The following is a 22,654-nucleotide window of genomic DNA, read 5'->3' as shown; positions in this document are numbered from 1 at the left end:
ACTCAATTCTGTGTCTAAGACTTTGTGCCTCTTAACGTTGGCTTGTTGTACCCTCAATCCACAACATCAAAGAAAGATGTGTTAAAATGAGGTTAGAAAGAATGTCACAATATGGATAATATTGAGGTTTAGTACTCTGTCCATAACATCCCTAAGCACACTGGAGGCGTTTAAAATGTATTGATGTGGAGATTTGCAAAAAAAAAAAAAGTTCAATAGAATGTCATAACATGGGTGGATATAGGCCAGTTAGAAATTAATTTAGGCACAAAGGGATCAAACAAGGGGATTTGATGGGGATGAAGTCTCTCCTCCATAGTAATCAGCTTTGACTGGCGATGGTGGTGGGGGTAGGGCTCCCTGTATACAGGGATGATGAAACAACACTGCTGCATTGTCATAGTGTGATACTGAATTACCACATGCTCGTTACATTCAATTCAGATCATGTATGTGACGTTTATGTGCTGACCCCAGGAACATCCTGTTATTAGGGCTAGTACTACAATTTCAAAATAATGTTCATATGAAGCATTAGTGGAGAGAAAAGTACATTTCAGATCAAAGGAAACCTGTGTTCTGTTAGCTGTTGTACAGGAATTTCATTAATAAGTAGGCTATTCCAATCAGGAAACGTGAGAACCCAAACGTCTTTAAGAAGATGTAAACAGATTTATTCTGACATCAGACCATCACAACAATCATATATAGTCGATCTATCATATCAGAGCATACAGACTTGTATTGGTTACATAACCTTCAAAATCGGAAATATAAATAGACTGTGCATGTTTAAAATAAATAATTCACTATTGCCTATAAGTCACTTGGTGTGGGTTTAAGGATTTTGTGCCTGCTCCAAAATGTATTGTGTTATGTAAAAGTGCTACAGGTCATGCAAAAAGTGTAGGGTTAGGGTTAGTATTGGTTGCAGGCTACTAGGTGATCTTTAACACAAATATGTGCAGACTAGCAAAAGGAAAAGAGGTATTAAAAAAAAGGTAGGAAGGCTGTGGAATCACATCTCAGTCTCTGCTAGTAGGCTCTCGCCTAGACCTGACGTCAGCAGGACCCTCTGGGGGTGGGAGTCTGCAAGGGGCAGAGACAACGGAAACGGGTTTAGGACTTCTACAACTCCACAGCTAGCCTGGTCGCCACATCTGTAGGGTGCTTCAGCCTTATACGGAAAGACAATGAACAAGTTGGCCAAAGCACAAACAGATCTCACTACCAGTCTACTCTAAAGCACTCTGGAAATGGGAACAGGCCTCATTCTTAAGCAAATGGGTTAGTTAGTTTGTAGGGTTATTTATTTTAGGTCATCACTTATACCGACGTTTTGGGTTTATAGCAGCTTATAGACAATTATTTATTTTGAATCTGCAAGACTCCATAACAGAACACCCCAGTGGAACTGTCTAGACTGACTAAGAAGGGACAGGGAAGGAGAGTGTTTTGGTTGGCCAGGTCAGCCCTTACTACTGTGGGGGACCCAGGTGGTTTTCTCCCTGGTGGGGATGCTAGCGCTGCATTGGGCCTCGCTCTCTTTGTCGTCGTCCTCCTCTCCCTCGGAGAGCAGGTCTGAGATCTGCTGCTGCAGCTCGGGGTTGATGGCGTTCTCAGCCAGGACCAGCATGCGCAGACAGGTGGGGTAGTTCTCCACCACGTCCAGGAATACCTGAGGGCACAGGGGAGGAGAGACTGTCATGAAGCACCGATAGGCTGCAGTAGGGGTTGATAAGAGGACTTGGTAGGTAGAGTTCTGCATGCCAGTGGGGATTTTGTAATCTAGGTTGTGAATTTACACTAAACAAAAATATAAAAACGCAACATGTAAAGTGTTAGTCACAATTTCCATAAGCTGAAATAAGACCCCAGAAGTGTTCCGTACGTACAACAAGCGTTTTTCTCTCAAATGTCGTGCACAAATTTGTTTACGTCACTGTCAGTGAGCGTTAATCCATCCACCTGACAGATGTGGCACATCAAGAAGCGGATTAAACAGCATGATCACTACACAGGTGCACCTTGTGCTGGGGACAAAAGGCCACTAAAATGTGCAGCTGTCACACAACACCAAAGAAGTTTTAAAGTTGAGTGTGCAATTGACATGCTGACAGCAGAAATGTCCACCAGAGCTGTTGCCAGAGAACTGAAATGTACATTTCTCTACCATAATCCTCCAACGTCGTTTAAGAGAATTTCGAAGTACGTCCAACTGGGCTCGCAACTTCAGACCACATGTATGGCGTCGTGTGGGTGAGCGGTTTGCTGATGTCAACGTTGTGAACAGAGTACCCCATGGTGGGTTGGGGTTATGGTATTGGCAGCTATAAGCTACAGACAACGAACACAATTGCATTTTATCGATTGCAATTTGAATACACAGAGATACCATGACGAGATCCTGAGGCCCATTGTCATGCCATTCATCCGCCGCCATCACCTCATGTTACAGCATAATAATGCACGGCTCCATGTCACAATGATCTTGTACACAATTCCTAGAAGCTGAAAATGTCCCAGTTCTTCAATGGCCTGCATAACCACCAGACATGTCACCCATTGAGCATGTTTGGGATGTTCTGGATCGATGCATACGACAGCGTGGTCCAGTTCCCGTGAATAACCAGCAACTTCACACAGCCAATGAAGAGGAATGGGACAACATCGCACAGCCTGATCCAACTATGCAAATAAGATGTGTTTCGCTGCATGAAGAAAATGGTGGTCACACCAGATACCGACTGGTTTTCTGATCCATGCCCCCTACTTTTAAAAAAAGGGATCAGTGACCAACAGATAAATATCTGCATTCCCATGTAAAATCAATAGATTAGGGCCAAATTCATTTCTTTACATGTACTTATATGAACTGTAACTCAGTAAAATCTTTTAAATTATTTTTGCTCAGTGTATGTGGTTTGTTCATCTTGAATTCTTCGGCATGTAACAAATCACTTCAATGCCAATGTGTATTTTTGTTTGCTCCGATTTATAGTACTCGTCTCAAAAGCAGTGACGTTTCTTCTTAATGTGAAGTGCATGTCAAGGCTAGTCTCTTTATGAATCAGCTAGCTTTAGAGAGGAGAGAGACACAGTAGCTAAAAAATTAATTGAAAGTCTGAAATTGATAAATTGTCCATAAGCCTTGAGCACTTTTCATTTGCACTTGCCAGGCTAAAGCTGGCGAAGTGTGTTTGTGAGAAAAGAGTGTCTGAGTGTAGTAAGCACATCTTCACAGCAAATTAGACTCAGGGTTATGGGTCAATACCAGTGAGTGTGGGAGGGAGACTAAGAAGGAGCTGCCTGTCTAGATGAAGTTTACTTTGATCAAAGACTGAGGTGGCCTCGCAGCCACCAGACGGTGACTGTGGTATGCTAGCCCAAGGCTCTGTTCAGCACTCCCACCCTTGTTGTTCCACACTCATATGCATGCACATGAAAGCCCCTTCGTCTCCTAAGAAAGCAGACGGACTTTGAAATTAGCCCATGAGAGGAACAGGGCTTTGCTACGATGACAGCTAAATTGGGAGATTTGATATACAGCAGCCCCACCTAGTGGATATAACTATAAAATCAATTTACAATCTACAGAATAGGTGGGATTGAAAAAGAACAATGTTACATTCACATTAAAGCTCATTAAATATAATGGAACCATAAGGGATGTGAAAAGCTACCTCCATAACATTAATGGAAATAAATGAGTTATTTTTCAATTGATGATTGGCATTAGTAATGCTGGAAATGGGCACCACATTTTGAGAAGAGGCATGGAAGTTAAATGGCCACACCAGTAGAAATCCTTTTTCGAGCTGAAAGACGATGGCCAGAGCTTACCCATGATGTTGCACAACGATTTAGGTCAAGTCATCGTTTTAGTCAAACTTGATATTTGGGCTTGAAGTGACATCCGAACTGCCCACTTGGGTGCAAATCCATGTGAATGGGGTGTCTTTTCCAATGATGTGAAATACACATTTTCACATGACAAGGCGACAGGTAGCCTAGCGGATAAGAGCGTTGGGCCAGTAACCGAAAGGTCCCTGGTTCAAATCCCCTATCCGACTAGTTGAAAAATCTGTCTGTGCCCTTCAGCATAACACTGACCCCTAATTACTCCTGTAAGCTGCTCTGGATAAGAGTGTCTGCTAAATGACAAATGTTTCATTTCAGGGGTGGAAGCTATAAATCATAATGAAACTATGCTGAACAATTTTTTTTCTTTACTGAGTTACAGTTCATATATGGAAATCAATTAATTGAAAAATCCATTAGGCCCTAATGATTTTACATGACTGGGCAGGGGTGCAGCTATGGGTGGGCCTGGGACGACATAGGCCCAGCCAATCAGAATGAGATTTTCCAAACAAAAGGCCTTTATTACAGACAGAAATACTACTCATCAGTTTCATAAACTGTCCGGGTGGCTGGTCTCTGACAATCCCGCAGGTGAAGAAGCCGGATGTGGAGGTCCTGGGCTGGCATGATTACAGTCTACGGTTGTGAGGCAGGTTTGACATACTGCCAAATTCTCTAAATTGACATTGGAGACAGCTTATGGTAGAGAAATGAACATTCAATTATCTGGCAATAGCTCTGGTGGACATTCCTGCAGTCGGCATGCCAATTGCACGCTACCTCAAAACTTGAGACATCTGTAGCATTGTGTGACAAAACTGCATTTTAGAGTGGCCTTTTATTGACCCCAGCACAAGGTGCACCTGTGTAATGAGCATGCTGTTTAATCAGCTTATTGATAATGGCACACCTGTCAGTTGGATAGATTACCGTGGCAAAGGAGAAACGCTCACCAACAGCGACGTAAACACATTTGTGCACAACATTTGAGAGAAATCAGCTTACACTTTACATGTTGCGTTTATATTTTTTATTTATATTTCTTCCACTTTCTTTGTAATGTTTTTCCACACACTCAGTGGTGCAGATGCCTATGCACTAGTGGTGATGTTGGTGACACTACAGACCTGTGCTGACTGGTTTGTGAGGCCTGTTCCCTCCAGATCTAACACCTCCAGAGTTCTGCTGGACGCCACAGCCACGGCTAGCATACCAGCAATCTGGTCCCCTGGAATCCCAAAACAGCCAAAACATGAGTGAATTCAGAAGGTGATTTTGTCATTTGAGCATTACAGAAAGCTGATTGGTGCCATTGACTCAGAACAGACTAGGACCACACACACAGATTAGTATTTGCATAAATAATTAATTTATTCCAACAGCATAAAGCTGATATAGAGTTAATTAGATACACCACGTTCATGAAAATGGTTCGCTCCTACAGAAAGGATAGGATAAAGTAATCCTTCTCACCCCCCCCCCCCTTAAAAGATTTAGATGCACTATTGTAAAGTGGCTGTTCCACTGGATGTAATAAGGTGAATGCACCAATTTGTAAGTCGCTCTGGATAAGAGCGTCTGCTAAATGACTTAAATGTAATGTAATGTTAAATGAAAGTAGGTCATGTGGCTGTGGCTTGCTATATAAAGCAGACAGGCATCGAGGCATTCGGTTACTGTTCGATTGAACGTTAGAATGGGCAAAACGAGTGACCTAAGCAACTTTTAGCGCGGTATGATCATGGGTTCCAGACACGCCGGTTTCAGCATCTCAGAAATGGCCTGCCTCCTGGACTTTTCACGCACGACCATGTCTAGGGTTTATAGAGAATGGTGCGACTAACAAAAAGCATCTAGTCAGCACCAGTCCTGTGGGCGAAAACAGCTTGTTGATGAGAGCGGTAGAATGGTAAGAATCATGCAAACTAACAGGCGAGCCACAAACAGGCAAATAATGGTGCAGTACAACAGTGGTGTGCAGAACATTATCTCAGGCCTCCCGAGTGGCGCAGAGGTCTAAGGCACTGCATCGCAGTGTTAGAGGCATCACTACAGGCCCGGGTTTGATCTGTGTCGCAGCCGGGGGAGACCCAATTGGCCCAGCGTCGTTCAGGTTAGGGGAAGGTTTGGTCGGCCGGGATGTCCTTACCCATCGCTTTCTAGCGACTCCTTGTGGCGGGCCGGGCGCACGCAGGCTGACTTCAGTTGCCAGGTGTACGGTGTTTCCTCCGACACATTGGTGCGGCTGGCTTTCGGATTAAGCGAGCAGTGTGTCAAGAAGCAGTGCGGCTTGGCAGGGTCGTGTTTTGGAGGAAGCATGGCTCTCGACCATCACCTCTCCTGATTCCGTACAAGGTGTTTCAGCAATGGGACAAGACTAACTACCAATTGGATATCACGAAATTGAGGAGAAAAAAGGGGTCAAAAGAATTGACAGCATCTCAGACCGCACAACTAGTCGGCCCTTGTCACGGATGGGCCATTACATCAGAAGACCACACCAGGTTCAACTCCTATCCAGTGGGAACGCAATCACCAACACTGGACAATTGAGGAGTGGAAAAACATTGCCTGGTCCGACGAATCCTGGTTCGACGAATCCTGGTTCCTGTTGCGTCATGCTGATGGCAGAGTCAGGATTTGGCTTAAGCTGCATGAGTCCATGGCCCCATCCTGCCTGGTGTCAACGGTACAGGCTAATGGTGTGGAGAATGTTTTCCTGGCACACGTTAGGTCCCTTGATACCAACTGAGCAACATTTGAACGTCAAAGCGTATCTGAACATTGTTGCTGACCAGGTGCATCCCTTCATGGCTACAGGGGGGTCCGACCCAGTACTAGATGGCCATACCTAATAAACTGACCACTGAGTGTACATTTCGGCTTTCACCTTCATCAGGCGTATGCACATCTTTTCAACAGTATAAGTATTGTGACCTTAACCCAACACCTAGCGACCTCAAAGGGTTTGGATCTCTTGTCATTATTTACTTATTTTGTATTTTACCAGGCAAGTCAGTTAAGAACAAATTCTTATTTTACAATGACAGCCTACCTCGGCCAAAACCTTCCCTAACCCGGACGACACTGGGCCAAATGTGCGCCGCCCTATGGGACTCCCTATCACGGCTGGTTGTGATACAGCCCGTGACCAAACCAGGGTCTGTAGGGACGCCTCTAGCACTGAGATGCACTGCCTTAGACTGCTGCGCCACTCGGGAGCCCAAACAAGTCCCAGTTGGGGCTACCCACGGTGTTCACTACATTGGTGTCAGAAGTGGGAACGCGCCCGCGAGGCCATTGGCGGGGCAGTTCACATGAGGGACTTGCTATAGTGTAACCACCTTAACCCAACACCTAGTGACCTCGTCAAGGGATTCAGATCACTTGGCGTAAAAGCTAAGGTGGTGGGCTGACAGTCACTGAACCCGGGTTTGAGTCCTGGTCTGGTCTACCCCTACAATTTGCTATGTTAAAGGCACATGCATTTCCTAGCCACCGTGCTTCTACACTTGCATTGCTTGCCATTTGGGCTTTTAGGCTAGGTTTCTGCAAAGCACTTTGACATTAAATAAATAACATTTGATTGATTTTGATGTGCCAGTCATTAGGAGTGTCATTGACCTCCATAATTCAGATGGATGAAATGGAATCCAAATGTTATGCCCTATATACTTAAATACTCGGTATAACCCAAAATGACCATAGCCCTATAATTGTGTATCAAGAAGGCCTAAGCCCTCTAAAATGTAAACTTAAGTTAACTTGGGACATTATGTTCTTCAGATGACCTCCTTTCCCATTTCTCTTTCTCTCTCGTGCAAGCAGCCAGATGGTTGTCATGGAGATAACAAATATTATTGGGTAATGCAGGAGGCAACTGGCCCATAAAATGGACATCACCGGTAACTCAAGAGTGCTTCACCTCTGAAACAGGACCGTTACGCATGATGACACATTAATGTTGTTCCAACACTTGAAGTTCACAATAGTTCATATTGATTAAGTATTTTTAATGGCAACACTTTGGGTTGAATGCAATATTCCTTTCAAATGTTAAGAACTTGATTCCATACAAGCGGATTCCATATAAAGAAATTCACTGATATAAAGTACAGTAATTGGTTTTGTGTCCTCGTGATTGGTTCTTACCCAGGGGGTTGTAGTCCAGATTGAGGACTCGGAGCTGGGAGCTGTGGGCCACAGCGATGGCCAAGCGGGCCCAGCCCTTTGTGGTGATGCTGGGGTTTGCACTCAGAGTCAGCTCCCTAAGACCTGTGGGACAGACAGTCTATCACCATCAAATGACCAACTAGCTATAGCCAGAGCCAAATGTAGCCATATATTAAAGGCTCTGACGAGCTAGTGTGTGTTTTCTCCATTATCATGTCAAATGAGTCTAATTGTAAACATAATGCCTTCATAAAGCCCTTTATACGGCCTATAAAGATGCTTCAGAAATCACTCATAAGCAAATGTCATGCTACATATAGGATGGAAAAAGATAATTTGACAGAGCTATGTGGTGTTAATTACAACTTTATGAATGCTCTATAAAGCCTATAGAAGTTGCAATTTGTCTGGACTGTATTTTCTATACTAAAACATGTGTTTCTCTCTCTGCTTCCATTTCCCCTACACGCACACTAACAAGAGAGGACCTATACACTAGCCTACTGTTTCCAGGCCCCAGTCCCTCAGCCGGCCAAGCAGGTTCAGAGTCCGATACCTCCAGTAAAAATGAGGGCAGTGTTGCGTGGCTCTACCTGATTTGGCCCCGTCCGGAGGCAGCATGCCACAGATTAGCCGCAGTGCCTCGTCCCCCAGCATACAGTCCCCCAGGTCCAGAGAGACCAGTAAAGGGTGAGTGGAAAGAGCAGTGTTAAGTGTGACCAATCCTGCATCCAGGAGGGGGCTTCCGTGGAGACTGTGGCATATGAGAGATGGGAGGAGAGAAAGAGGGGGGAAAAATGCAGAATATCATTCAATATGAAAGTGCCAGTGAAGACCATCCAATTCATTCACTCATGTTTACACATATAGCCTAATGCAGAGCACCGCTTTCAAGCTACATAAAGCATCAACTTGACATAGACTTGAGTTCATGCTCATCCTCATGGCAATTAGTCTGGTCCCCCGGATGTGATGCCATGGCGAAAACATGCTACAGCTCTTAATGGATCCCAAATTGAGGGACCCATGCTGATTACAATGAGTGAATAGACAGTAGCCGTATCATTATCAACCACTAAGACCAATCAGACAGACAACTTATTAATTGTAATCCACTACTTACAAAAGGGTCTGGATCGATCTGTTGGTCTTGAGTGCATCGGCAAGATGCTTGGTTCGGTTGATGGTGGAGACCACACCGAGGTTCAGGTTGAGTTGCGCCAGTGAGTGGGACTCCGTCACCCCGCGACACACCCGTCCGAAGTCTCGGTCTGAAAGCTGACATCCCCTGATAGACAAAAGCCTCACACTGTTCTCTTTCAGGCTTTCACAAATATCCTTGATCTCAGCTCCCGACAGTGCCTCTCCCGTTATTTGAATAGAACCTGGTAGCATTTTGGTAAATGTTTTTCTACTAGGCCTACATTACATTCAAGGTTTGTGCCCAGCAGAGATGGACATGCATTGTAGGCATACAATTATCCAACGTCGGCAGGCTGTTAAATTACATTTCAAAGTCAATAGGCTATTTACGATATCCGATATTTGCAAGACTGTCTGTATTGTAGCTGGTTTAATTGAGCATTTCTTATTAGGCTATGCATAGGAAAAGAGCACACGAGGTAGGTGTTCTGAAGTTAAATCGTTCCTAAACCCCCACGCGCCGTTTCAAGCGCTGACATAACCTCCTGCTACCACGTAGCTCGCTAAACCCTTCGCGATTCTTCTTACACAGGCCGTGAATGGGTACGTTCGTCGATACATATTAGCCAGGCTCCAATAAAATCGAATGTCGTGCAGTTTTCCAGATCCTCATGCAGAACAAACTGTTTGCATTCCAGTCATCTTTTGAGCTTGGCACCGGAGCAAAGGCGATCGTTTGTTTGCCCCTTTTGCAGCAGGTAGCGGTTACTATGGACACCCTCTTCTCAATGTCATCAGAAACATCTTTGCAATCAGTCCTTTTCTGACTGTCACATGTTGCTCTCTAATTAGTTTACGAATGCTCGTTTTCCTCTGTCGTCAAGGGCGCGTGCAGCCTCCTCAAAGAATATGTGTGGCTGCAGACCTCGGGAAATATTGCTGGTCTGAGCAAATGTTTCTTCAGGAGTAAAACATGCAAGTCGAGGGCGAATATATATAGCTGTGGTCTCAGTACAGAGTAGGTTATTGCTATTGATCACGTGCAGTGCTGGCGTTGGTCTGACCAGGGCTGTGCTGGTCTCGTCCTGCCCAAATACATCACCTGACCTGTCTATACCACACCCATAGATAGATAGCTCTTGGCCTTTACATTTCTTCCCCTCAAATTATTAATGTAAGTGCATAATGCAACATGATCACCAAATAGATAGGCCTGTTCCCTATAAAAACGTTTTGAAAAAAAAAAAAGCATCATAATCAATAGGCCTAGAATAAACTCTCATGAGTTTAACCTTCCAATTACACTGTTCTCTGGGTCAAACACACTATTATGGAAGCTCGTTCCCACCACCCAAACAATCAAATCTAACTAAGAGTTATGAGATAGTAAGACATTGTTATGAGATATGTTTAGGCTATCTGTATCACATGAATCACGTATTTGTATGCGTGCGAGGAGAGCGTTTGTGTTGATATTGTTGTGAGTTGGTGCCTGTTTGATGACATCTGGTTGGCATCAGATTTAATTAATTATTTTGAATCCATTGAAGGGACTTTTAATGTATTAATATATAGCCATTGATTCTTGAAGAATGTAACTTTGTCACAACACAACTGATTGGCTCAAACGCAGTAAGAAGGAAAGAAATTCCACAAATTAACTTTTTACAAGACATACCTGTTAATAGAAATGCATTCCAGGTGACTACTTCATGAAGCTGGTTGAGAGAATGCCAAAAGTGTGCAAAGCTGTCATCAAGGCAAAGGGTGGCTACTTTGAAGAATCTCAAATATAAAATGTATTTTGATTTGTTTAATACTTTTTTGGTTACTACACATCCATATGTGTTATTTCATAGTTTATGTCTTCACTATAATTCTACAATGCAGTAAAAATATAGAAAAACCTTTGAGTTGGTGTGTCCAAACGTTTGACTGGTACTATATATATATATATATGATTACTGAATAACCATAGCCTCCAGCACATTGGTAGTCACCCAGGTTGAGGGTGTGACATCTGAGTATCCTTCCACTGTGCCTATCTCATGTCTCGTTGCAGACTGCAGTCACATCCCATAGTTCCCCTAGTGAGCGGAGAGGACTAGTGGAGGGCATGGCTATGCTGCCACATTTCAACATAGACAAACCTTGTATAAAATATGTTGAATTTGTACCTTTAAAAACAACATTAGATCCACTATCAGAATAAAATTCAATAGGCTGGGCAGCAAGGTTATAACCAAGCCCAGCCTTGCTTAGCTATGATATTTATCACTGACTATTACCAATGTGCTATCGTGAGAATGATTGTTGAGCGATCTCCACTTAAAAACCAAATAGATTTACTGTTGCTATCAAAGCCATTCCAAAGTGTAGGTTTAACAGAGCAAATGAAATCTGACCAATTAAGCTATTTAGGACTACTGTATAAAGCATTTGCAAAGTCATCCATAGCTATTGTTTCGATTCAACAAAAAATAGAGAACACATATGCTTAGGGCGGCTATGCCCAAACTGGGGTATACCCAGGGGTATGCCACATAAAAATGTGATTCACATTCTCAAACAGTCCATTTAGATTTTCCATGGGGCTATACATTTGGGTGATGTTTTTTTCTCGCCTGAGTAGCCACATTTCACTGCCAAAAATAAAATTAAACCATCTAGTGTTCAGCGAAATAACAACACAATGTCAAAGACAGGTAGCCTAGTCAAATAATTAACATCCAATCACATTACCTGTTACTCTCTCGGCGGAATTCTACTAATGGTCTGTATGTAGCCCAACGTAGCTGCTGCTCATTCCGTTTGCTTGAAAATGGATAAATGGTTCAAAAAGGCCCGCGTCCATAGAGACACATACCAGCTCTACTGGTGTAGTACTGCTACTAGTACTGCTACTACCAGCAGTACTACACCTGCACCTGTCGACGACACAAGTTGTTCTGCTTCCACAAGCACATCCAATGCTAGCATCAGTAATTCTACATTTGTTGCTAGCCCAGCAATGTTTGAGGGTCAAATAAGGAAGACATCCTCTTCTGGAAACCAGGATAACAGAAGAGGATATTTTTAAAGTACTGGACAGCGTTGTGACATCAAATGGACTTTGGTGGTCAAGATGTGTTGGTATCTGTACTGATGGCCCGACACCCCTTGGGTACAATGCAGCATCCACCGAGAGGCTCTTGCTGCCAAGGGAAAGCCTGACAGCTTGAAAGACGTTTTGGACACTACAGTGAATATGGTTAACTTTGTTAAAGCAAGGCCCCTGAACTCTTGTGTATTTTCTACATTGTGCAATGATATGGGCAGCGACCATGTAACGCTTTCACAACATACATAAGTGCGCTGGTTATCAAGGGGCAAAGTATTTTATGTTTTTATGAATTGAGAGACTGTCTCCAGTCCTCTTACCGATGTCTGAACAAGAGAGCCTCATCGAAACAAACGGTTCTATGAAAATGTAATTTAACCAGAAGCCACTGACAGATATCTGGATAGGGCTGCGCTCAGAGTCAAGGGGCAAAGTATTTTATGTTTTTATGAATGGAGAGACTGCCTCCAGTCCTCTTACCGATATCTGAACAAGTGAGCCTCATCGAAACAAACGGTTCTGTGAAAATGTAATTTCATCAGAAGCCATAGCCAGATATCTGGATAGGGCTGCGCTCAGAGTATCCTGCCTTGGCAAATCGTGCTGTTAAGACACTGATGCCCTTTGCAACCACATACTTATGTGAGTGGATTTTCTGCTCTCACTAGCATCAAAACAAAATACAGGCACAGACTGTGTGGAAAATGATTTAAGAGACTCTCTCCAATACAACCCAACATTGCATAGTTATGCCCATCCTTTCAAGCACACCCTTTTCATTAACCTGTGGTGAGTTATTCACAATTTTGATGAACAAATAAGGTTTTATATGTAAGATAGTTAAATAAAGAGCAAAATTATTGATAATTATTATTTGTACCCTGGACCTATATGAGCTCTTTGTCACTTCCCACGAGCCGGGTTGTGACAAAAACTCAACCTCATTCTTATGTTGGGTTATGGTATGGGCAGGCATAAGCTACGGACAACAAACACGATTGCATTTTATCGATGGCAATTTAAATGCACAGAATATCATGACGAGATCCTGAGGCCCGTTGTCATGCCAGTCATCTACCATCTACCGCCATCACCTATTTTTTCAGCATGATAATGTACGGCACCATGTCGCAAGGATCTGTACACAATTCCTGGAAGCTGAAAATATCCCAGTTCTTCAATGGCCTGCATAATCACCAGACATGTCACCCATTGAGCATGTTTGGGATGTTCTGGATCTATGTGTACGACAGCATGTTCCAGTTCCCGCCAATATCCAGGAACTTCGCACAGCCATTGAAGAGTTGGCCAACATTCCACAGGCCACAATCAACAGCCTGATCAACTCTATGCAATGGAGATGTGTTGCACTGCATGAGACAAATGGTGGTCACACCAGATACTGACTGTGACAAACAGATGCATATCTGTATTCCCAAGCATGTGAAACTCATGGATTAGGATCTAATTGCAGGACTTCTTGATTATTTTCAGAAGACCATGTCTTAGGTCCGTAAAGTTTATTTCCATTGTATCGTTTTGTACAATAACCCTATAAATACAATTTCACATTTAAATAAAAAGGAGGAGAGGTTATCTTGCGTCCCACCCAGATGTTAGGAAGTACAAATAATGCACAGCACAAATGACTGGGTGAAACAAAAGCTGATTAGAAGGAACAATATTCATAAGTTAATGCAGTATCTCGTGACATATCAACTGCATATCTTGTTATTTTCCCATTAGGTTATCAGACAAGAGAGGTGCATTGTGTAAAACAAGCTAGATAAAACTCAAAATTTACCCCGTATCATACATGATAATAATAATAATTCCTTTGAAGAAACTATAGAAGGCACCACACAGCCTTAGGGAACCGTCCTCCCGTTGAACGTCTAGAATTTTATAGAATCCCCATAACCTGTGTAACAAAGCCTACAAAAAGGAGAGTGACGAGTTGAATATTAATTTGTCTAAACATGAGAACAAATGCAAACAGCTGGGAATCTTAATGCACTCAAGCTGCTTTAACAAATATAAGATCCCGATGAAAAAGGGAGTCAATCATTTGAAGAGAACAAACATGACATTCACTAGTTTTTTGATTTGGTTCAATATAAACAACCAATAGTTGTTGTGAACTGATGATGATTTGTTTGCCGAGACAATGTTCATGTATCATGATGAATGTCAACTTTAACCAGTAACCACCATGGTCTTTGACCTTCACATCAGTCTGTATTATCTACACAACACCATCACCATGGAATTCAGGTTCTCATGAGCCTATGGTCTGATCGTTGATGTTGGACACAACATCACTGTGACTGCAGGATAACACCAAGGGTCTTCACTGTGGCATTCACAGCATTCATAGCAGCAGTGGCCACCACAGGCAAATCTCTGGCCACTCTCTGGATGGGGGGCATGTTGGGTCCTTCCAATGTGTCCAGGATACCTTCAGACAAAAATAATGCAAAACAAATGTCTCATTTTTATTTAATAAAATTCAAGACGCAGTTTAAAAGGGCAGTGGAGTCAAAAACCTGATTTTCCAGTGTTTTGTATGGTATTTCCACTCTGAAGTTGAAATAATATTGTGACAATTATGATAACTACCTTTTAATACAAGAGCTGTTTGTAAAAAAACATGGAATTTCAGCCTGTTTTGGTAGGCTTGTGTTTTGGCCTGCGATATCACCAGGTGGTATAAGTTAATAGACCAATTACAAAGAGTTTCAAACCTCTCTGCTAATAACATCTAGGTAAAATTTACATATCCCTCCAATTAGCTCCCAGACAGTCCTAGAAAATTGATTGCTTGAGAAATAGCTTTTTGCTAAAAAGCTATTTTTCTATTACCATTTTAACTTAAAACAATCACAGTAAGATAATTCATTGTTACCCAGAAATGATTTGATATTGAGATAAAAACATCTGCATTGGACTTTTAGGAATATACCTTGGCGTAGGGTTGGGCGGTATCCAGATTTTCATACCGTCCCTGTACCATACGTTATTACCGGCAGTGCACACAAGGGGCACTATTCCTTCCCAAACAAAAAAAACCCAGCACAAAACACATTGACGCACAAAACTAATTTAGGGAGCAGGGATCTTGATCCAGGAGTTGATTGATTGTCTCTGCTGTAACCAAGAAGCTTGGTATTGCAAGCTCGCCACTTAGCTAGCAAGTTAGCAAACCAAATGCCTAGCTGGAGCCCTGAGCTGGAGATCATTTATTTGGCACCTTAGATAGTTACCAGCAGTGGCGTAGCATGCACCTCCACTGTTCCTTCAAAGCGGGTGTGCCCCCGAGTAGAGATGTACACAGATATTTGAATATTCGAACAGACAATAGTATTCGAATACAGAGTATTGTGTGTGAGTATCCATTTTTATTACGTCTATTTAATACTGAAAAGGCTTTTTCTAAATTAAATTAAAATATCCATGTGACATTGTTACATACAAGGGTATATATATATATACACACACCATGATGTTTCAAACTATTAATATAATAAAACAAACTTTCCAATGTCGTTTTTATGACGTGCGGCCCAGAAAAAGACCGGTAGCCTTCAGGTGTGTAGCTTTCTGTTTAGGTTGGCCAATCAAAGCGGCCCAATATGTAGCAAGTGGAGTGACAGGTCACTAATGCAATGCAAGTTTATGGAATTAAAAAGTTAGCAAAATGAGAAGGAGTAGTCTACAATGAGCTACCAACAGGTAGGCTGTTGTTTATCCTAATGGGGTTGTGGAGAATGCGCAGAATGTGGCCTCAATTAGCCTAGCTAACTATAGCTGGCTAGGTTCTCTAGTTTACTCCAGTCAAGACAGGCACTGTTATACAGTGCATTCTGAAAGTATTCAGACCCCTTCACTTTTTACATATTTTGCTGCGTTACAACCTTATCCTAAAATTGATTCAATTGTTGTAATCCCTCATCAACCCCACAATGATAAAACAAAAACAGGTTGAGACATTTTTATAAAATGTACTAAAAATAAAAAAAAACATTTACTTCAGTATTCAGACCACTTCCTCAGTACTTGGTTGAAGCACCTTTGGCAGTGATTACAGCCTCGAGTCTTCTTGGGTATGACGCTACAAGCTTGGCACACTTGTATTTGGGGAGTTTCACCCATTCTTCTCTGCAGATCCTCTCAAGCTCTATCAGGTTGAACGGGGAGCGTTGCTGCACAGCTATTTTCAGGTCTCTCCAGAGATGTTCGACCGGGTTCAAGTCCGGGCTCTGGCTGGGCCACTCAAGGACATTCAGAGACTTGTCCCGAAGCCACTCCGACGTTGTCTCAGCTGTGTGCTTAGTCATTGTCCTGTTGTAAGGTGAACCTTCCCCCCAGTCTGAGGTCCTGAACGCTCTGGGGCAGTTTTTCATTAAGGATTGCTGTACTTTGCTCCGTTCATCTTTCCCTCGATCCTGACTAGTTTTCCAGTCCCTGCCGCTGAAAAACATCCTCACAGCATGATGCTACCACCACCATTCTTCACCGTGACTTGATTCCTCCAGATGTGATGCTTGGCATTCAGGCCAAATAGTTCAATCTTGGTTTCATCAGTCCAGAGAATCTTGTTTTTCATGGTCTGAGAGTCCTTGAGGTGCCTTTTGGCAAACTCCAAGCGGGATGTCATGGGCCTTTTACTGAGAAGTGGTTTCTGTCTGGCAACTCTATCATAAAGACCTGATTGTTGGAGTGCTGCAAAGATGGTTGTCCTTCTGGAAGGTTCTCCCATCTCCACAGAGCAACTCTGGAGCTCTGTCAGAGTGAACATCGGGTTCTTGGTCAACTCCCTGACCAAGGCCCTTCTCCCCCGATTGCTCAGATTGACCGGACGGCCAGCTCTAGTAAGAGTCTTGGGTGGTTACAAACTTCGATGGAGGCGATTGTGTTCTTAAGTCCCTTCAGTACTGCAGAAATGTTTTGGTATACTTCACCAGATCTGTGCCTCGACACAATCCTGTCTCGGAGCTCTACGGACAAATCCTTCGACCTCATGGCTTGGTTTTTGCTCTGATATACACTGTCAAGTTTGGGATCTTATATAGACAGGTGTGTGCCTTTCCAAATCATGTCCAATCAATTGAATTTTCCACAGGTGGACTCAAATCAAGTTGTAGAAACACCTCAAGGATGATCAATGGAAACAGGATGCACCTGAGCTCAATTTCGAGTCTCATATCAAAAGGCTCTGAATAGTTATGTAAATACATTTTTTTTTATTAGCAAAAATGTGAGAAAAATAACTTTTTGTTGTCATTATGAGGCATTGTGTGTAGATTGATGAGGATATTTTTTTAAAATTTAATCCATTTCAGAATAAGGATGTAACGTACTTTCCGAATGCACTGTATGGGATGATATTGTGGCTCCTACAAGTTAGCTAGTCTTGGATGTGGCCGAGTCAGCTACTGCGTCTCTCGCTCTTCCTCTGTCTGCTCACTGCCACACACACAGCCCTCTGTAGCTGCAGCAATAGAGTGCTAGCCTCTCTCCAACGCGAAGCAGTGAAGAAAATGTGTATTTTGAATGTCTGGACATCTGACAAAAATGTATGATACTGTTTGAATAGTGAAATTATTTTAAACGCCTATCCCTACCTCAGAGGTTATTATATATTATTTATTTTGACAGTATTGAAAAATCATACTATAACTATTTAAAAATACCCTGGTACACTGCCCAAGCCTAACTTGGAGGATCATTGAATAAAAGAAATTCAAATATGTTTATATTTGGACAAGGGGAGCCTGTATTCATTAAGCGTCTCAAAGTTGGAGTGCTGATCTTGGTCCCCCCCATCCTTCATTAAAGATTTTAAAGGCAAAAATGATCTTACATTGAACTAAAATATAATTGCAACATATAAAGTGTTGGTCCCATGTTTCATGAGCTGAAATAAAATATCCCAAAAATGTTTTAAAAGGCACAAAAGGCTTATTTTGCTCAAACGTTATGCACAAATTTGTTTACACCCCTGTTAGTGAGCATTTCTCCTTTGCCAATACTATCCATCTACCTGACAGGTGTGGCATATCAAGGTGATTAAACAGCATGATCATTACACAGGTGCACCTTGTATTAGGGACAATAAAAAGCCACTCAAACACAATGCCACAGATGTCTCAAGTTGAGGGAGCTTGCAATTGGAATTGCCAGAGAATTTAATGTTCAGATCTTTACCATAAGCCACCTCCAACATTATTTTAGAGAATTTTGCAGTACGTCCAATCGGCCTCACAACCGCAGACTACGTGTAATCACGTCAGCCCAGGACCTCCACATCCAGCTTCTGAAACTGTGGGTTTGCACAACTGTAAGAAACCGTCTCAAGGAAGCTTCTTGCTCGTCGTCCTCACCAGGGTCTTAGACTGCATTTCGTCGTCGTAACCAACTTCTGTGGGCAAACGCTCACCTTTGCTGTCCACTGGCATGCCGGAGAAGTCTGCTCTTCACGAATGAATCCCAGTTTCAACTGTACCGGGCAGATGGCAGACATCTGTCGTGTGGGGGCGAGCGGTTTGCTGATGTCAATGTTGTGAACAGAGTGCCCAATGGTGGTGGGGTTATGGTATGGGCAGGCATAAGCTACAGACAACGAACACAACTGTATTTTATTGACGGAAATTTGAATGCAGAGAGATACCGTGACGAGATCTTGAGGCTCATTGTTGTGCCATTCTTCCGCCGCCATCACCTCATGTTTCAGCATGATAATGCATGGCCCCATGTCACAAGGATCTGTACACAATTCCTGGAAGCTGAAAATGTCCCCGTTCTTCCATGGCCTGCATAATCACCAGACATGTCACCCATTAAGCATGTTTGGGAAGCTCTGGATCGAAGTGTACGACAGCGTGTTCCAGTACCCGCAAATATCCAGTAACTTCACACAGCCATTAAAGTGGAATGGGACAACATTCCACAGGCCAAAATCAACAGCCCGATCAACTCTATGCGAAGGAGATGTGTCGCGATTCATGCAGCAAATGGTGGTCACACACACGATACTGACTGGTTTTAAGTTATCTGTGGTCAACAGATGCATATATGTATTCCCATTCATGTGAATTCCATAGATTAGGGCCTAATGAAGTGATTTAAATTGACTGATTTCCTTATATGAACTGTAATTCAGTAAAATCTTTGAAATTGTTCCATGTTGCGTTTTATATTTTTGCTCAGTGGAGATTAGCATTCCTACTCTGAGACGCTTTGTGAAGACGAGTCCTGGTTTGCCTTCCGGGGAATCTTACCTTCAACAATCTTGTGATAAGCGAAGTGCAGGTAGAGCAGGAAGAGCATATGCAGAGCGGCCAGTGTTCCACAGAGGATGAGGCGTGGGGTCTGGCCCACAGTCCGAGAGATAACAGCAGCCACCTGAGAGAGGGAGAAGGTGAGCCAGGGGGAGAGACTGACTATCACTGACATAGTGGGCGCATTCGAGCGGATATATTTTGTCTAGGCCTTTCAAAGTGTGTTGCATTATGGGGATAAAACTTGTCTGACTTGCACCTACAGTTGCTCTTCACCAACTTCATCCTGCAGCCTTCGCCTGCATTGTGGGAGGCTCTATTATCAACCAGTCATTCGGGTGTTTTTGTTTGACCCAGGCATAGAAATGACTGAGACAGGAACCAACTTTGCCGCGATTCATATAGGCCTATTCAGTGGATATATACAATTAATGTGATATTTTGGGCTCTCACTATTTGATGTAACAATCTACACACATGTGATTTCAGTTTGACTACTTATTTCAACATGATAAACAAAAACTTTTAGAAACAATGGCAACACTGCCATGTTAATCTGAGCCTTTCTGTTGGAAAACCACATTCGTGTCCGACTTCACTCCTCGACGTTCGTCTAGTCGGTTGCTTTAGCCTTACCACTCAAAACGCAGACAGAGAGTGTCAAAGGGCTCTTTGGATTTGAAGTAATTAATCTGCCTATTTACCATCCGCAGTGTGGAGAGCCCTCCTACGACCAGCCACAGGATGTAGAACAGGGAGTGGAAGTGGACGTTGTAGGTGACGAAGAGAACCACGCAGTGCCCGAAAAGACCATAACCCTTTTGGGGGCACATAGTAGAACAGACGGTGAGATTTCACACTGCTTTTATAGCCAATGGATTACACAGGGATGCTGTGAGGAGAGTTATGGTCACTGTTGACTCACCAGCAGAGACAGCATCTGGAGCATGGTGATCTGGGCATTGCATAGGTACGCCAGGAAATAGATGAAGGAGGAAACTCCCAGCCAGTAACCAAAGCATGTCCCTATGGCTGTTCCCATCAGAGTACCCTCTCTCTGTCCAGGGAAGAAAAACATTTATTAGGCCTAATCAAGGTCAGATAGACAACTAATAATAACAATACAGACTGAACAGACCACATGAGTGCTAAATAAGCAGTACCTAATGTCTGAGACTCTCAACAGATGCTTTTTGCTTTCGTACTGTCAAAATGGTTGAGTTGATGCTACCTTCATCTACAGTTGTATGTAGAAAAGTGTTCATTACACCTAATACGCCATATCCATCTGTATACTGTATATTAACATGCATTTATGAAGACAGTATAAGTTGGGCTCTCTTACAATAACTGTTCCTGATGTCTTCATTCCGTGCAGGAGGATGGCCACCAGCGTGAACACCAGCATCATGGGCCCATACAGCTCCCCAGCAATCTTCTACAGTTGAAAAAGAAGAGCAGTAAAAACATTTATGTTAATTGGCAAGGTAAGCTCTGAAAACTTCTAGATTGAAATCTTTCCCCAGAAAATAGCATGGGAAAAGAAAATCCCACTCACCTGTGGAAAATTGATCATACGGATGGGTATCATTGACTCAATCAACCTAGGGTAGAAAAGAGGTGTACATGTTAGGAGGAGTGTCATAAAATGTGAATGCTAAACTATACATGTTAGGACTACAAGTTGTGATTACAAAACACATTTGTACTGACTCACCTGTTCCTAACTTGCATAGGCTCCACATCAAAGTACGGCCGGAGAATGTCTATGTTGGCATATAGGTTGAAAGCCTTGGAAGCCTGCCGCTTTCCTGCTTGCCACACCTAAGAGGATGAGGGAACGTTCATTATAAATCAGATGACAACAGTGTGATGAAAGTCAAAGTTATGACAGCAAAATTAACCAGACAAGGCTATTGAGATAGAGATATTACAATATTGGGTAACGGCAAAGCCCTTTTTATAACAAAGGTAATGTTGTGTGTGACAAGTTGTTGCCCATCAGCATCACAAAGCTTTCTCAGCTCACCTCATCTGCCACCTGTCTCCCCAGCTGGCCCTTGATACCCTTTATTCCCAGAAACTCGCCATCCTCTCCAGTCTCCTCTTCAGTTGCTTCAGCCTCCTCTGCCACCTCCTCCTCCTCCTTCATGCGCTGGTGCATCTCCCCCATGTCCTCAAAGCTGGAGCCTGATGTGTCATCCATGTTTTCCATGTCAATCACTGCTGACCCAGTGCCCTAGTAATAGATCGTTTATTACATAACTACTGTACATCCTTGTACGTGAAATTGTTTCACGCGCACATTGTTAATGTATTCATCAGACTGTCACAACCTGTGAAGTTAATAATTAATTTAGCTAGCTAATAAAATAAATAAATGTTTCTTAGTGTATGATTAGCGAGCAAGCTAGCATAACATTGTTGTCGGACAAACTTTAACGTTAGCTATCTCTGTGCTATATGTATTGCACAGAAAAATGTAGTTTGGCAACACTAAATAAGATGTAACATTATCGCGATGTAGCTAGGAAAATAATAGTAAAAACATTACAAGTATTTCCCTGGCTATTGCTACCTAGCTAACTCGCTAGCTAACGTTACCTGGATAATGTTGTCCTCAAAACCACCCCATGGTTCCGTGTTCGTGTTTTTGTTTCCATCAGACGAAGCCATCTTTTAGAGCAGGTGAACGTGTTCTTGATCCCTTTTAAAAAGAAAACTGCACTTTCAATCTCACATACAACCAAATGAATTGTCAACTACAGCATCAGGGGCGCTTAAAAGATAAATATGTGTTCCCAAAAATGCATTACACTGCCTCATCAGACGGGGGTGCGTCACTCAGACTCAACGCGTAACACGTCGTGCGTACTACGTGAAAACATAACATCTCGCGCGACTTTGAAATTGAAAACATCGCATGTTGCTCCAAACAATTAGCAAAAATATCTTTGCTCCAAATCAAAATGTCCAAATACTTTCAGATCTTAGTTCACAGGTGCATATGGTGTATGCTTAGAGTTGCTTTGTGTTGAGTTTTCATATGTCAGTGGGTAAAAAATAAGAAACCCGCACGCTGCTGTTTCTTTTT

The 22,654-nt window shown here is 42.8% G+C and overlaps 2 protein-coding genes across 2 annotated transcripts; both read right to left on the bottom strand.

Moving 5' to 3' along the window:
• Positions 1–635: 635 nt before the first annotated feature.
• Positions 636–10,302, bottom strand: lrrc73 (leucine rich repeat containing 73). The gene is made up of 6 exons (XM_035754087.2): positions 9,161–10,302; positions 8,631–8,791; positions 8,017–8,139; positions 4,992–5,092; positions 1,480–1,678; positions 636–1,089 (listed from the first exon to the last, which is right to left on the bottom strand). Exons 1-6 carry the CDS (start codon positions 9,430–9,432, stop codon positions 1,019–1,021), a joined length of 927 nt encoding a protein of 308 aa, XP_035609980.1. The 5' UTR covers positions 9,433–10,302; the 3' UTR covers positions 636–1,018.
• Positions 10,303–13,764: 3,462 nt separating this feature from the next.
• Positions 13,765–22,423, bottom strand: yipf3 (Yip1 domain family, member 3). Its single transcript, XM_035754086.1, has 9 exons — positions 22,165–22,423; positions 21,590–21,799; positions 21,278–21,384; positions 21,119–21,164; positions 20,906–20,998; positions 20,486–20,617; positions 20,265–20,378; positions 19,561–19,684; positions 13,765–14,738 (listed from the first exon to the last, which is right to left on the bottom strand). The coding sequence occupies exons 1-9, from the start codon at positions 22,234–22,236 to the stop codon at positions 14,599–14,601; spliced, it is 1,038 nt and encodes a 345-aa protein (XP_035609979.1). The 5' UTR covers positions 22,237–22,423; the 3' UTR covers positions 13,765–14,598.
• Positions 22,424–22,654: the final 231 nt, after the last annotated feature.

Source organism: Oncorhynchus keta, chromosome 36 (assembly GCF_023373465.1).
Source record: "Oncorhynchus keta strain PuntledgeMale-10-30-2019 chromosome 36, Oket_V2, whole genome shotgun sequence".
In the NCBI taxonomy this organism is placed as follows: Eukaryota; Metazoa; Chordata; class Actinopteri; order Salmoniformes; family Salmonidae; genus Oncorhynchus; species Oncorhynchus keta.
The sequence above is the reverse complement of the archived record's forward strand: the minus strand, read 5'-3'. Positions and strand labels throughout refer to the sequence as shown.